At 40.5% G+C, this 17,136-nt stretch overlaps 1 protein-coding gene across 1 annotated transcript in view; it reads right to left on the bottom strand.

Moving 5' to 3' along the window:
- Positions 1-15,565, bottom strand: part of LOC143412368 (protein NLRC3-like) — a 21,536-nt gene extending 5,971 nt beyond the window's left edge. Inside the window, exons 1-7 of the mRNA XM_076881452.1 lie at positions 15,516-15,565; positions 13,324-13,528; positions 11,375-13,172; positions 10,008-10,181; positions 9,621-9,794; positions 9,271-9,444; positions 3,780-3,953 (exon numbers count right to left, since the gene is read on the bottom strand). Of these exons, the coding sequence (XP_076737567.1) occupies positions 3,780-3,953; positions 9,271-9,444; positions 9,621-9,794; positions 10,008-10,181; positions 11,375-13,172; positions 13,324-13,528; positions 15,516-15,518 (2,702 nt within the window). The 5' untranslated portion in view covers positions 15,519-15,565. The remainder of the gene's footprint in view (positions 1-3,779; positions 3,954-9,270; positions 9,445-9,620; positions 9,795-10,007; positions 10,182-11,374; positions 13,173-13,323; positions 13,529-15,515) is intronic.
- Between the last annotated feature and the right edge of the window lie 1,571 nt (positions 15,566-17,136).

The raw sequence follows: 17,136 nt of genomic DNA, 5'->3' as shown, positions 1-17,136 counted from the left end.
GATATGACACATGAGCTTAATGTACTGAACAAGACGTTACAAGGCCAGGGGCAACTTGTCAGTGCTGCCTATGACAACGTGAGAGCATTCTCCACAAAACTGGCGCTCTGGAAAGCTCAGCTCTCTCAGACAAACCTTTGCCATTTCCCAGCATGCAAGGCACTCGTGGATGCAGGCACACCATTCAGTGCTGACGAGTATGTTGATGTCATTTTGAGGCTACAGGAGGAATTTGATCACAGATTTGCTGACTTCAAGACACACAGAGCCACCTTTCACATTTTTGCGGACCCCTTCTCCTTTGATGTGCAAGATGCCCCTTCTGTGCTTCAAATGGAGCTCATTGAGCTGCAGTGCAACTCTGAACTCAAAGCAAAGTTCAGGGAGGTGAGTGGAAAAGCAGACAAGCTTGGACAATTTTTGAGAGACTTGAGCCCTAGTTTCCCTCGGCTTTCCCGAATGTTCAAGCGGACCATGTGCCTTTTTGGTAGCACATACTTGTGCCAAAAGCTCTTCTCCACTTTGAACTTCAATAAGTCCAAGTACAGGTCCAGACTTACGGATGATCATCTTCAAGACATACTGAGGGTCGCAACTGCTTCCTCCCTCAGGCCAAATCTGGCTCGGCTATGCGAGAGGAAACGCTGCCAGGTCTCTAGCAGCAAGGAGTAGGCAAGAGAAGCCATGTTCAGAAGAACAGTTCATTTTCTACAGTGTTCCATTCATGTTCAGAAGAAGGTTATAGAACTGTTAATACAGACATTTCAATCTAAACACAGCAGATATAGAAGACTGAAAGATACACACAAGTTCACTGACTAAAAATATCTTATTATTATTTTATTTATGTATTACAGATTGATTTATTTTCTTATTAATTCTTAATTTGTTTATTCATTTTTCATATTTTGTGTTAAAAAATAAAAATAAAGAGATTTGAGAAGATTGGAATTTTTTAACCATGCCTTTCTTGTGGAAAACCTAATGCGGCCCAGCCTCACCCAGACTCTGCCTGCAGCGGCCCCCAGCTAAATTGAGTTTGAGACCCCTGTCCTACACCATAAATCAGTAAGAGAGGGTACGACCTCTCTCACGGCCCCAAGTGGTGTGTGCATGCCAGAGCACTCTGGAAGGCACACAGAGTCTTTACAGACTACTAAGGATCGAACCTCTATCATTATGCAATCGATTATACAACTCTAAGCATATATGAGTAAATATTTCTAAGCATAAATGACAGTCAACAATATAAACCTTACAGCTGGTTGTAATAACAGAATTCATTTGTTTCTCAAACGAGAAAGAGCTATCGAGAAACACTCCTAAATCTTTAGTTCTTAACTTTTCCAGTGGGCCAAGGTCAACATTATCTGCTAATGCTAAATAGGCTGCCGTTATTAACTAATGCTAATTTGACATGAATTAGCATTATGCACTAATGCTAACACTTACTTTTTTTAACAATGTGAGTAGCTAATGCTAACACTATTTCCCTTAACTTTATAACAATGTGAACGGCTAATGCTAACACTCTTTTTCCTAGCATTATAACATCTGAGCTGCTAATGCTAAGTAGGCTGCCATTAGCACCTACGTCTAATTTAAGGCAAATACGCATTAGAACCTAATGCTCATATCGTTTTCCTTTGCTTTATAACAATGTGAGCAGCTACTGCTAAATATTATTAGCTAATAACAGCAGTCTAATTTAATGCAAGTTAGCCTCATTTGCATTACAACGATGTGAGGAGTTAACGCTAAGTATGCTGCCATTAGTGGCTAATTCTAATTAGGGGTGAATAAATATTACCAGCTAATGCTAATATCGTATTCTCTTCCCTTTTAACAATGTGAGCAGCTAATGCTAGGTAGGCTGATGCTAGCAGCTAATGCTAAAGCTAATTTAATGTGAATTAGCATCACATTAGTGAGGAGTTAATGCTAAGTAGACTGCCATTATTAGGTAATGCTAATTATTATGTGTGTTAGCATTATTCGCTGCTGCTAGCAATGTTTTATCTTACCTTTTAACAATATCAGCAGCTAATGCTAACACTACTTTAATTTCAGTTAAACCTACTTAGCATTAATTAACTTCATTTAGCATTAAGAAGTTTTTGCTATAGGCTACCATTAGTGGCTAATGCTAATTTTAGGTAAATAGAACTTGGCAGCTAATGCTAATACCATATTTTCTTGCCTTATAACAATGTGACCAGCTAATGCTAAGCAGGTGCCATTATTAGCTAATACTAATTTGAGATGAATTAGCATTATCCGCTTATGCTAACAATGTTTTTTCTTACTTTTTAACAATACGCCATTAGTGGCTAATTCTAATTTTAGATGAAAAAGGATTAACAGCTAATGCTCATACTGTTTGCTTTGTAAGAATGACAGCAGCTAATGATATGAAGTCTACCGTTATTAACTAATGCTAATTTGATGAGAATTAGCATTATCCGATAATGGTAACTCTTTTCCCCTGCATTATAACAATGTCAGGAGTTAATGCTAAGTAGACTGCCATTAGGGGCTAACTCTAATTAGGGGTGAATAATTATTAGCAGCTAATACTAATACCGTTTTCTCTTTTTCCTTATAACAACTTGAGCAGCTAATGCTAATTTGATGCGAATTAGCATTATATTAGTGAGCAGTTAATGCTAAGTAGGCTGCCATTATTAACTAATACTACGTTGACGTGAATTAGCATTATGCGCTACTGCTAATACTGTTTTCTCTTACTTATTAAAAATGATAGTAGCTAATACTAATACTCTTTTCCGTTGGGTAACAACAAAGTGAGGAATTAATGCTAAGTTGGCTGCTTTTAGCGGCTTATTCTAATTAGGGTTGAATAATTATTAGCAGCAAATGCTAATACCGTTTTCTCTTTCCTTATAACAATATGAGCAGTTAATGCTAATTTGATGTAAATTAGCATTATATTAGTGAGGAGTTAATGCTAAGTAGGCTGCCATTAGCAGCTAAAGGTAATTTGAGGTGAATAAGCACTAGTAGCTAATGCCAATACCCTTTTCTCTTGTGTTATAATGATGTGAAACGTTAATATTGTTCTCAAACAACAGAATGAGAATGAAATATTGATTCTAACAGGGCCCATAAACAGCATTAGCTTAGCAGCATTAGCTTATCAGAGTCTCCATCATGGTCACACAAATCCTTAGCGGAGCAAAGTGGCCTACTTAGCAATAGCTGCTGTAGAAAGCAAAGGGAAAACAGTATTAGCATTAGCTGCTAAATGTGCACTTGAGAACAAATCTATTGTGAATTCAGCCGTGAATGTAGTGTTTCCAGTAAGCTTCCATTTCCAAATGTTAGCTGCTCCTGTCTGCCTCTTTGTCACACACACAGACTGAAATGATTCACAGCCTTGTTTCATCCTTCTGTCAGTGTCACTGACTGTCACTGTGACTGTGGACATACAGCATGGGAAACACACACATGGCTGATACTTGTATCTAAAGTTACAAAATGTTGTCTCTGTCCAAATATTACCTAACTGTAAGTCTAGTTTTAATGAAACTCTCAACATGACTTATCAGTTATCATTAATGTTCCTGCAAACAGACTCCTTGAAGACCCCCTACATAAATATCCATGTACTATCCAGCTAGACTAGTGTGTCTGTCCCTGAAAATATTCCTGCATGTGTGATTGTTCATGTCTCATCTGCAGGAAACAAACAGGAAGTGAGTGAAAGACACAGGAAATGATTCCAGCTCTTCCTCCTATATCAGACATTCTCTCCATACCTGAGAGTGTCCAGTCTCCAGCCTGGATCCTTCAGTCCAGCCGACAGAAGCTTCATTCCTGAGGGACCTGGATGATTGTAGCTCAGGTCCAGCTCTCTCAGATGGGAGGGGTTGGAGGTCAGAGCTGAGGCCAGAGAAGTACAGCGTTCCTCTGTGATCAGACAGCCTGACAGACTGCAGACACACAAAACAACAATCCATCTGTTATCCATCTCTATAGCAGCATAACTAAGTGATGGTTCAGGGTCACCTGATCCAGCTCTAACTATAAGTTTTATCAAAAAGGAAAGTTTGAAGCTGATCGTCAAAGTAGAGAGGGTGTCTGTCTCCTGAACTCAAACTGGGAGCTGCTTCCACACCCAGTCCAACATAGCCAGGCTTTCTTTGCTGCTTTGACAAAACCTCAAATCCCAGTCAGAGATGGTGAGCATCATCACAGTGATGATCATTTCTCTGTTAACCCAGGCTTTCTGCTTCAGGATCTGTGCACGCTCACAGAACAAGGAGACCTTTAAACATCATTTCACTAAATGGATGGACTGAGCTCAGCCTACAGATGAACTGGATAAATAAAGATTTGACCTCAGTGTGCTCAGTGTTCCTGTCTATTCCTAACATATTCCTAACATGATAGCTGCACTTTAGAGCTCTAAAACTGGAACTGACACATATTTAAACTCCACATGTTACTCAGTACATTCAGTTCTGACACTCGCCCACAGTCCAACAAAGGAAACATGGAGATCACATCAGTTTGTCACCAAAGTCTAATTATTCCAGAGGGCAGTGTTGATACAACTAAAGTTATTTTTAAGCAAAGTTGAGTTTTTTATTGTCGCAGTACTTCATGTCTGAAGTATCACTTAAATGCATTACACGCTGTTGATGGCAGCAAACAAACCACCCAAACAAACAGAGGTGGGAGGCTTGGGCAGACTACGTAGGATCAGCTTGTGGGAGGAGTCAGGATAAAACCAAAGAAAGACAAGCTAACAAACACCACAGTGAAGTGAGTAGCTACAAACTGCAGGCCGATTAGTGTTGTTGAAGAAGTCGGTCTGAGGAACGTTCTTAGGATCAACAAATGACGGCATGTATGAGCCTCCCTCAAGACACACCATCACAAGAAGAACACATGAGCTGTAGAAAAAGGAGAGACTATGAAAGCCACGGCGTTACAACGTGCACCAGCTGTTGGTCTCTCTGGAGACTACTGGGCGTGGCTGGGTAACCATGGTTACTTGGGAGTTACAGTACATGATATTAATGAAGAGTGGGAGCTGCGTTCTATAGCAAACAATTTGTTATGAGGTAATCAGCTGATCTTAGTTTAACCGGAAGCCCTTCACAATAATTGCAAAGCCTTTATTTTGTACAACTACCATCAGTTCGTCTGTACTGATGGTAACTTAAAGTCACACTAATGTCGTTTAGTTTCTATAGTTTATGTAGTGGAAGTATACTACAGTACCCTGATCACTGATAGGACAGATTTATGTAGATATACACCTTTGTGTTTAACATTACTGCATTATAGTACTGTGATCTTTGTCCTTATATATGGCTATATTAGCTATACTGATGTACGTACATATAACTGGATATGTAACTTATCTATTCATCTTATTTGTCATGTATTTGTATTGTGTACTTCCTTTTTGTAAGAAACCACACACATGATCACAGCCGCAAGAATCAATCAGTGAAAGAATAAAGTGTCTCAAACCAAACCTTAAGCTCTTTATTCCACATGCTGGGATCATTTGGCCTTCAGTGGTGTTCTGGCTGACACACCGGAGTGACCAGAGTGCTAAAGAGTGAATCGGACACACCAGTGTCATCTCTGATATCTCCACTACATTTAATCGTCCTTCAGCTTGTGGCTGCCGTTAGCTGGTCTGCTAGTTAGCTGATTTGCTATTTAGCCGGTGTGCTAGTTAGCTGGTGTGCTAGTTAGCCGGTTCGCTAGTCAGCTGGTGTGCTGACCAGCGAACCAGTAGGTTACAAGATGAGCTTGTCTGTCTGATGAGCCAGCTCTCTCTGTCTTGGTCATTTTGTCCTTGGGCAAAACCTAACCTACCACTACAACTGTAGCTTACCTCCACCAGTGTGTGAATGTGAGAGTGAATGAATACAGGGAGTGCAGAATTATTAGGCAAATGAGTATTTTGTCCACATCATCCTCTTCATGCATGTTGTCTTACTCCAAGCTGTATAGGCTCGAAAGCCTACTACCAATTAAGCATATTAGGTGATGTGCATCTCTGTAATGAGAAGGGGTGTGGTCTAATGACATCAACACCCTATATCAGGTGTGCATAATTATTAGGTAACGTCCTTTCCTTTGGCAAAATGGGTCAAAAGAAGGACTTGACAGGCTCAGAAAAGTCAAAAATAGTGAGATATCTTGCAGAGGGATGCAGCAGTCTCAAAATTGCAAAGCTTCTGAAGCGTGATCATCGAACAATCAAGCGTTTCATTCAAAATAGTCAACAGGGTCGCAAGAAGCGTGTGGAAAAACCAAGGCACAAAATAACTGCCCATGAACTGAGAAAAGTCAAGCGTGCAGCTGCCAAGATGCCACTTGCCACCAGTTTGGCCATATTTCAGAGCTGCAACATCACTGGAGTGCCCAAGAGCACAAGGTGTGCAATACTCAGAGACATGGCCAAGGTAAGAAAGGCTGAAAGACGACCACCACTGAACAAGACACACAAGCTGAAACGTCAAGACTGGGCCAAGAAATATCTCAAGACTGGTTTTTCTAAGGTTTTATGGACTGATGAAATGAGAGTGAGTCTTGATGGGCCAGATGGATGGGCCCGTGGCTGGATTGGTAAAGGGCAGAGAGCTCCAGTCCCACTCAGACGCCAGCAAGGTGGAGGTGGAGTACTGGTTTGGGCTGGTATCATCAAAGATGAGCTTGTGGGGCCTTTTCGGGTTGAGGATGGAGTCAAGCTCAACTCCCAGTCCTACTGCCAGTTTCTGGAAGACACCTTCTTCAAGCAGTGGTACAGGAAGAAGTCTGCATCCTTCAAGAAAAACATGATTTTCATGCAGGACAATGCTCCATCACACGCGTCCAAGTACTCCACAGCGTGGCTGGCAAGAAAGGGTATAAAAGAAGAAAAACTAATGACATGGCCTCCTTGTTCACCTGATCTGAACCCCATTGAGAACCTGTGGTCCATCATCAAATGTGAGATTTACAAGGAGGGAAAACAGTACACCTCTCTGAACAGTGTCTGGGAGGCTGTGGTTGCTGCTGCACGCAATGTTGATGGTGAACAGATCAAAACATTGACAGGATCCATGGATGGCAGGCTTTTGAGTGTCCTTGCAAAGAAAGGTGGCTATATTGGTCGCTGATTTGTTTTTGTTTTGTTTTTGAATGTCAGAAATGTATATTTGTGAATGTGGAGATGTTATATTGGTGTCACTGGTAAAAATAAATAAATGAAATGGGTATATATTTGTTTTTTGTTAAGTTGCCTAATAATTCTGCACAGTAATAGTCACCTGCACACACAGATATCCCCCTAAAATAGCTACAACTAAAAACAAACTAAAAACTACTTCCAAAAACATTCAGCTTTGATATTAATGAGTTTTTTGGGTTCATTGAGAACATGGTTGTTGTTCAATAATAAAATTATTCCTCAAAAATACAACTTGCCTAATAATTCTGCACTCCCTGTAGTGGGATTGTAAAGGGTCTTTGAGGGTCTCGAAAAGCGCTATATAAATGCAATCCATTATTATTATTAAGAGCATCTTTAGGCCTGACTGTGCTCATCCTTCCTCCAACCTCTCCTTACCAAAGATAACAACTACATCAGTATTAGCTCAATAACAATTTCTGCAATTCAATTGTGGACATTCATTTTTAAACCTTGTGTTAAACGATAAAACCTCAAAGTCTGAGCATTATTCTTTGTGCAAACAGCTCTTGCAGGTTCCCCCGGACTTAGGTTATTTTTATTATTTAATTACTTTCCTTTAAGCAGCTGTTCAGGCTACTAAACTCATCCCAGAAATAACAAGTGACACCATTAATAGTAGAGGTGGGAATCACCATACAACTCGCGATACGATATTATCACAATACTTAACGCACGATACGATATTATTGCGATTTTTTAAAATATTTTGCGATATTTAAATTCTGCACATAAAGGTAAACTTTATCAATATTCATTTTATCTAATATCAAAGTCTCACACTCAGTCTTTCTCTCATTTCAGTCAGTTTTATTGTTGACAAACTGAACGGTTTGTATTACAGTCTAGTCCAACTTAACTGAATGCAACCATCTGGTACAATTATAGCTATTCTGAACTATGCAATTTATGAAAACTATGCAGCCCCTTCAGCAACTGAAGAATTTGAAAGTAAATTTTAAAAAATATATAATTTTACATTAAATAAAAAAAGTTTCAAACTTAATTAAAATTAAACATGTCTTAAATTAAAATAAGTAAACTGTCATGTTTATTGCTGCCAAAAAAAAAGTTAAACACATTTGGACAGTGAAGGAATGTCAGGATTGTTGCTCAGAAAAAGGATCAACATGCTCTGAAGTCAACATGCTCTGACTCCAGAGCATGTTGACTTCAGAGAAAAAATTGTTTGTAACAAAATATCGATTTCTGCTGTTCCTGTATCGATACATTATTAGCAAACAAAATATCACGATACTACACAGTATCGATTTTTTCCCCCACCCCTAATTAATAGTGGAGCTAACTTTAACAGGTGAAACTGATTTGACCTATAAGGCTACTGCAGTTACTTCTTATCAGGTTTAGTAGGGAAGACATCTGGATGAGGTAGTTAGTAGTATGTAGTTAGTACCGGGCGACTCCCCTCCCCCACATCGGCACCAGAACCCTGTATTATCTACAGGGTAAGACTGCCTGTTTTATCAAACTATGGCCATTACTACTGTGATCATTTGCAGCCCAGTGTGCCGCTCTCTCTGCTGGGATGAACCACTGGAGCTCACCCAGTCATCCCTTTCTTTCTCTCAAGAAGAAGTGAAATAAATATATTTATTATGTTACGAGTCTAATATTCTTTAAATCAAACTGTAATGAATAAATCAAGCAAGAAGATTTGGTGGCTCCACGTGTTGTAGAAGAAAAGATAAACATCTCATTTTGAGAAATCAGCCTTTAAAATTAAGTACTGTGAATAAAAAACAAACAGCGAGCCAATCAGCAGTCGCCAATATCCTCCTAATTTCATTCACAAAGAAATCAAATATATATATTATGGGCCCAAAGGAGCCTAAATCTTTAAATTAGGCAGTGCATGAAGTATTTTTTTAAATAAACAGAGACATGACTATAACAACTTTTAGTAATTCAGAGTCCAATTATCCACTCAAATGTAAATAAAAGTTCACTTGACAGCTGTAAAAGTTACCTGTTTATACAATAATATAAATCACATTTCAAATGATCATCTGTGGAAAAGTTTGAATCCTGACCTGAGAGTTTCCACTGCACACTGTGAACTCTTTAGTCCAGCGGACAGAAGCTTCACTCCTGAATCCTGCAGGTCAGAGTTACTCAGGTCCAGCTCTCTCAGACTGGAGGACTGGGAGCTGAGGACTGAGGACAGAGCTTCACAGCTTCTCTCTGACAGGTTACAGCCACTCAGTCTGAAAAATAAAAGACAATCTATAAAACAAGTACTCATGTAGAGTTTGTTAATACATTTCACAACATTAAATGTTGACTTTCTATTTTTAAAGGAAACATAAACATACTAAGATACAACATCATATGTATGAACTTTAATTAATAATTCTAAAAACTAAATGTTTTCTGATCTGACCTCAGAGTATTCAGTTTACAGTTTAAACGTTGTAGTCCAGCAGACAGAAGCTTCACTCCTGAATCCTGCAGCTTTCTGATACTCAGGTCCAGCTCTGTCAGACTAGAGGACTGTGAGCTGAGAACTGAGGACAGAGCTTCACAGTTTTCCTCTGAGAGTTCACAGATGTTAAGTCTGAAGATAAAAACATGAATAAAGATTGTTGTTAAAGTGTAATCAAGGTGCAATAGCTTATTGTCTTGTGCTGAGCAGGTTAGTAAAACTTCTGTTTAACTTTGAAATGAATAAAAATGCTATGAAACAAGGATAACTGGATAAAGACATAAACAAAAACAAACATCAAACACATAAACAAACAGAACTAAACATAATACAAATTGATCTGACCTCAGAACATTCAGTTTGGCATGTGGACTCTCCACTGCAGCAGACAGAAGCTTTACTGCTGAAGCCTTCAGGCTGTTGGTACTCAGGTCCAGCTCTCTCAGACTACAGGACTGGGAGCTGACCACTGACAACAAATTTTCACAGCCTTTCTCTGAGACGTTACAGCTGCTCAGTCTGTGAGAGAAAGGAAAAAAACAAAAACAAAAAAAAACAAACAATATATGTGATCAAATTAAATTTGTTTATATGTTGAACCCTTTTTTTTTAAAATTTATTTAAACCTATGAGACTATGAGTGCTACCAGTCCAGTGCACATGATTGGTACCTTGATGGTACCTTGCTCAGGGGTACCACAAGGTAGCTATTCGGTGGATTCGACCCCTGACCTTATGATCATGGGGCGACCACTCTGCCTACTGAGCTAATAATTCTGTGTACACTGTCATACAATATTAACTAAAACAATTATTTTAGAAAATTTTAGTAATTCAATAATCATGCTCATTACCTGTGTATTGTGAAGAACACTGGATTTTAAACACTAGCTGTATAAAACTCTTCCTGTTAAAGGTGTGTATAAAGGAGATGAGCTGAAATGCAGACTTCATGGAGAATGTTTGCTGTCAGCATATATCAAAGACAAAGCAGAGATCCATCCAGTCTCTTCCACTAAGCCCACAGAGGGACAGACAACCACTCTCACTCACACCTGCATGAAGTTTAGATCACCAGGTAACCTAACTGCATGTCTGTGGACAGTGGGAAGAAACTGTAGAGGACCCAGAGTGAACCCACTGTAATTCTGTGATAACACTGGTTATGGAAGCCTTACAGTTACATATGGTTACTGACAAGAAACACGACCTTAGAGGCAATTTCAGTAATGAAGACCGAGTTTCTCCCTCCATACAGGATGAAAACATGACAGCACAGCAGAGATTTATATTTAAAAAGGGAGGGTGTGCACTGAAAGTGAGATACAAACTTGAACTTAAATTATGAACATCAGAAAAAGATGTAGGTGAAGTCTGGCAGGTGAAGTTTGTGCTTTAGAATAAAACAACCAAACTCCTGGAGTTGGAGACAAATGAACAAGCTGAGGATAATAAACCTGTCAGAGGGGCTGAAGCATCAGAGCTCATGTTCTTATAGGCTGGGTCTGGATTGTCCTTTGATAAGAGTTACAGAACAAAGTGTGTTTTAGAAATGCTGGAGTGAAACATTAAAACTACCATATATTTACCGAGTGACTGATGATCATTTAATTTACTATTTTAAAAAAATGTTACAGTGCTCTTTGAACTCAGCATTTCTGATTTATTTCCCATGATTTTAACAATGAAGCGATGACAACATGTTTACTCACAGAGCTTTGTTGGAGGCTTTGACCACTGGCAGCATTCTCAGAAGAGCCTCCTCTGAAGCAGAGTATTTCTTGAAGTCAAACTCATCCAGATCTTCTTCTGATGACAGTAAGATGAAGGTCAGAGCTGAGCACTGAGCAGGAGACAGTTTACCTGTGGAGAGACTTCCTGAAGTCCTGTATTGTTGGATCTCCTCCACTAGAGAACGATCATTCAGTTCATTCAGACAGTGGATCAGATTGATGCTTTTCTCTGCAGACAGATTCTTACTGAGCTTCTTCTTGATGTACTGGACTGTTTCCTGATTGGTCAGTGAGCTACTTCCTGTCTGTGTCATCAGGGCTCGTAGGAGAGTCTGATTGGTCTGCAGGGAAAGACCCAGGAGGAAGCGGAGGAACAAGTCCAGGTGTCCATTTGGACTCTGTAAGGCCTTGTTCACAGCACTCTGGTAGAAGTGTTTCTTTGCAGATTCTCCTGTTCCAGACTTCTGGGATGTTGTTTGTTGTTGTTCCAGCAGATTGAGTCCAGAGTTGATGAAGGTCAGATGGACATGAAGAGCAGCCAGAAACTCCTGAACACTCAGATGGATGAAGCAGAACATCTTGTCCTGGTACAGTCCTCTCTCCTCTTTAAAGATCTGTGTGAACACTCCTGAGTACACTGAGGCTGCTCTGATATCGATGCCACACTCTGTCAGGTCTGATTCATAGAAGATCAGGTTTCCTTTCTGCAGCTGATCAAAAGCCAGTTTTCCCAGAGACTCCATCATCTTCCTGCTCTCTGGACTCCAGTGTGGATCTGTCTCAGCTCCTCCATCATACTTGACCTTCTTCACTTTGGCCTGAACCACCAGGAAGTGGATGTACATCTCAGTCAGGGTGTTGGGCAGCTGTCCTCCCTCTCTGGTTTCCAGCACATCCTCCAGAACTGTAGCAGTGATCCAGCAGAAGACTGGGATGTGGCACATGATGTGGAGGCTTCGTGATGTCTTGATGTGGGAGATGATCCTGCTGGCCTGCTCCTCATCTCTGAATCTCTTCCTGAAGTACTCCTCCTTCTGTGGGTCAGTGAACCCTCTGACCTCTGTCACCATGCCAACACAGTCAGGAGGGATCTGATTGGCTGCTGCAGGTCGTGTGGTTATCCAGAGGCGAGCAGAGGGAAGCAGTTTCCCCCTGATGAGGTTTATCAGCAGCACATCCACTGAGGTGGACTTTCTAGGGTCAGTTAGGATTGTAGTTTTGTGGAAGTCCAGAGGAAGTCGACACTCATCCAGACCATCAAAGATGAACACAACCTGGAAGTCTTCAAAGCTGCAGATTCCTGCTTCTTTGGTTTCAGTAAAGAAGTGATGAACAAGTCCCACCAAGCTGAACTTTTCCTCTTTCAGCACATTCAGCTCTCTGAAAGTGAATGGAAATATGAACTGGATGTCCTGGTTGGCTTTGTCTTCAGCCCAGTCCAGGCTGTATTTCTGTGTTAAGACTGTTTTCCCAATGCCAGCCACTCCCTTTGTCAGCACTGTTCTGATTGGTTCATCTCTTCCAGGTGAGGCTTTAAAGATGTCTTCTTGTCTGATGGTTGTTTCTGGTCTGTCTGGTTTCCTGGATGCTGTTTCAATCTGTCTGACCTCATGTTCATCATTGACCTCTGCAGTCCCTCCCTCTGTGATGTAGAGCTCTGTGTAGATCTGATTCAGGAGGGTTGGGTTTCCTGCTTTAGCGATGCCCTCAAACACACACTGGAACTTCTTCTTCAGCTTAGACTTAAGGTTACGATGACAAACAGCAGCTGGAAGTTCTGAATAATAATAATAAAAATACAACTTTAACAATCACATTTTACAAAATGCTGATGACAATTTCTGACCCACTGAGAAATGACTGAACACACTGGTGTCACAAGTGTCTCATTTATCCAGCAGCTTAAATCTTTAGATAAATCCTCTTACGTCTCTGCAGACGGTCAGCCAGCTCCTCCTGCTTCATTCTCCTCAGGAAGTCCACTGTGATCTTCACAAATGCGTCTCTGCTGTTTCTCCTCTGCTCATCATCCTCCCTCTGAAACTCCAAGCACTGGGGCTTATTTGGATTCAGAGCCTTCTGGATCTTCTTCAGCTCGTTCTTCACAAAAGTGATGATGTTGTCCTCCAGCAGCTGGAACAGAATATTTATGAATGACCCACCACTCTGAACTTTAGTCCACACAACATCCACTTCTTTACCATCAAGGGGCATATCATCCGCGAACTCTTTACCAATTATAGGTTTGACTTTATCTGATTAACTGAGACTTTGTCCACAACTCCATGATCCCAAAACGTTGATGCTGTTCATATGAATGCAGCGATTTCAGTGGGAGAAACATTTCACTGGTGTTCAGAGCTGAACTACCAACAGGTTGATGATCAAAGCCAGAAACTTGGAGATGTTTCAGGTGACTGAGTTGATCGTACAGACAACTGGTCTTAAAGGTTCACTCTGTTTACACATACAGATCAGTATTTAAGGTTTGACTCTCATCATCCACTGGAGCACAAACTGGACGTCATCAGGACGCAACAACACAGAACAAACACCATCCCCACAGACACAGCAGCCAGCGAAGCAGAAGAACTTCACATCAAGAAGGTCCTGAGTAAATGTGAACGCTGGTTTGAGGGCGGAGTCAAGGAGGCCATTTATGTGAAAAGGAAAGACCATCTCTGAATGGAGGAGGGGCCTAAGGGTACAACTGTCACCATCTTACATGCTGTGATTGCAGCCATTCCCCAGCTCTCTGTGAACTGGACTCATGACCATTGATCAACAACCATTGATCAATGGTCCTGACAATATGCGTACCAATGATCAATGAACTGACCTCCCAGCCCATTGTTCCTTCAGTGGGCTGGTTTCAGTCATACAAATGTCCTGTTTATAAGATTGAAACCTGCAGTCAGCTGAGACTGAAGAAGTCACCTGATGATGATGAAACGTTTCTCCCACTGAAAACATCCAGATGAACAGAATCAAGCTTTTTGGGATTTACGTACCTGGATGATTGAGCATCAAGACACAACTCTGTGACTTTTCTCAGATGAATAAATCCTCTCCTCCAGCTTTGTTTACATCTACCAGCCCTGTGGCGCTGCCCAGGGACAATAATCTATGTGAGAGGTGGAAAGTCATACAGGTGTCTGCTCCTGCCTTCAGTTATTTTATCTACTGTGTGTCAACTGGCTGAACCTCCTCCAACTGTCTACTGTCTCCCTAAACTCAACAATGACTTAGTGATCTATCCATTCTCTGACCAAAGACATCCTGCTGCAGGAGGTTAACATAGCAGCCAATGATGATCCCACTCACTGTGAACAACACATTTGGACCTGATTTGCTGCTCTGGTTTACACGTGAACTTCCACTGCTGCTGTCACCAACTTGAGAGGCTCTACAGAAAAACTGGACTTGTCCATAAAAATCATAAACTACATTACAAGGACAGCATTGCTCAATCAACTCTAATTACTACTGACATGTTATCTCTTCTAACTAAGGTACAGACACTCAAACTTGCTGCTTTCAGTGAGAAGTCAAATGTCTGAATATGAGCTGGAAGCCGCTGAGAGTCCTCCTCCTTCCCGTGGGGTTTACTTTCTCTACTACTTTCACTATAAACACGCCCCTTTCATGCACCTGCAGAGGGCCACCAGTAGATGGAGCTGTCTTAAACAAATCCACTTGGATAGTTAGCTGTAGATGACTTTATCAGTATGATTGTAGGACTTTGAGTTATTCTTTAGATTTATTTCAACTCTTATATTGTGCACAAGTGTTGAGCGACCCATAATTTCTCTGTACTTTTCATAAGAGCAGCCAGACTTTCAGCTAGTTTTTCTTTTTTTAAGAGCTCAAAGTTATTGAAGAAACAGTTATTCAGCTTCATTCCCACTGATCTCGACTACAAACTGTTTCACTTTGGTTTCTGTTTAAAGCCTCGATGTTTAAAACGTTTCCCTGTGATCATATTTGCACCGTCTGATTTCAAAGTTTGTTTTCTTTTGGTCATTTAGTCCACAGAGTCCTTGGTGTTCTGAAAGGGACCTATAAATAAATGCATTATTATTAATAATAATAATAAAGTAGTTGTTGTACATGTACAGACCATAAATATGGAGTCCAGCTGTGTTTGATGCTGCTGGGCAGACTGACCACTGGGAACCTCTGAGCTCTGCTGCTCCACTCTGTGGAAGAACCATGAAGGATTAGATCAACACAGGATAAAGATCCAGGAGTTTCTGCTCAAATAACTTCATCTGAATCAAGTCTGTCAAGTTTTAGACTCTCAGATTCTGAAGATATATTTTCTGTTTTCTATGAACTTTCTTTCATCAGTGATGGAAGTGATGATGCTGCAGAAGCTCAGAGGAAACTTTGAGAAAACTGTGATGAACCATCAACTAATGGTCTCAGGAGGCCAAAGGTCCCTGAATGTAACTGTGCAGTAGATTCATCGAGTGTTTGAAACCTGACCACTTCCATATGTTTTCATTCTAACACAAGAAGTCCTTTTCTCATTGCTTTGATTTGAGTTTTCATTTGAGTTTTCTGAGTCTCGTATTTGGAGTCGAGTCTAATCAATGATCTGACAGAAGAACATTAAAAAGGAGTTACCAGTGCTGTCAAAATTAACATGTAGGGTTAGGGGTTCATCTGTTATCATGATTAACATGATAAAAACCTTTAACACGACACATCTGGAGAGCAGAACGACTCAAAATCCCTGAAATGTTTCTATCAACGCACTTCGAGCAGTTTGTCCGAGTAGAGTTACCTTTGCACACGTGCAGATGTGCAGCACATCTGTTAGTGACGGCAGCTGAACCAATCAGCTCAATATGGAAGATGACAAACACACACTGACCTCCCGATGGAAAGTTTGAGTATTAAAAAAATAACAAGACGGACCAGCCGACCAACATGAAGGATTCTGCACATCGTGACAGAAGGAATTTTCTTTTCACCGAAGCACTTCCAGCTTAAAATATCACAACGATGCAAAGCACTGATGACACAACTGCCAAGTGGACAAACTGCAGACCTGTTAGTGTTGTTAATAACATAGTTTTGGTTCCTCGTGTCAAAGACTTGAAGAAGAGTGACAGAGAGTGTTAGACTGCTGCAGGATCAGTGCCACCTCCACAGACCTGTGAAGAAAATGATTGTTTGACAGATGGGCTCAGATTCAGGATCAGCTGAGGAGTTTGTGGCTGACAGAATCCTGCAGGTACAGAGCAGAGCCCATCATTAGCATGCAGGACTGTCCCTGGGGGGGTCGGCTCATTCAGGAGCTTAATCAATGTTTACATGTTCAATAAACATGTTAAGTGTGTAAATTTGCCCTTTTCTCTCGAGTCTGTTTGCTCATGAAATGAACTTTGATTCGTTTACATTAAAAATGATGTTTAATGGTGATTAATCCAAATGAATCCACAGTAACCCTGTGATGAGTCTGATTAAACATTTTCATTAACAGCAGTAATATAGATTATATATGATTATATATTAGTGCACACTTAGCTTTTAGTATATATGTTTGTTACAAAGTTGTATTTACAGCAGAGAAGCTGAGTTAAAGACTGAAAACTATTCAAAGTCTCTTTGAATTGAAGCGTTTAACATTCTTTGTGTTTATTCTGCATTGACTTCATTATATGGTGTAAACGTCTGTTACAGGCTTAAATATAAAGTTGGAAAATGTAACTGCAGCTATTGATCAAGTAATT

Source organism: Maylandia zebra, unplaced genomic scaffold (assembly GCF_041146795.1).
Source record: "Maylandia zebra isolate NMK-2024a unplaced genomic scaffold, Mzebra_GT3a scaffold11, whole genome shotgun sequence".
NCBI classification, from domain to species: Eukaryota; Metazoa; Chordata; class Actinopteri; order Cichliformes; family Cichlidae; genus Maylandia; species Maylandia zebra.
This window is presented reverse-complemented; position numbering and strand designations above follow the sequence as displayed.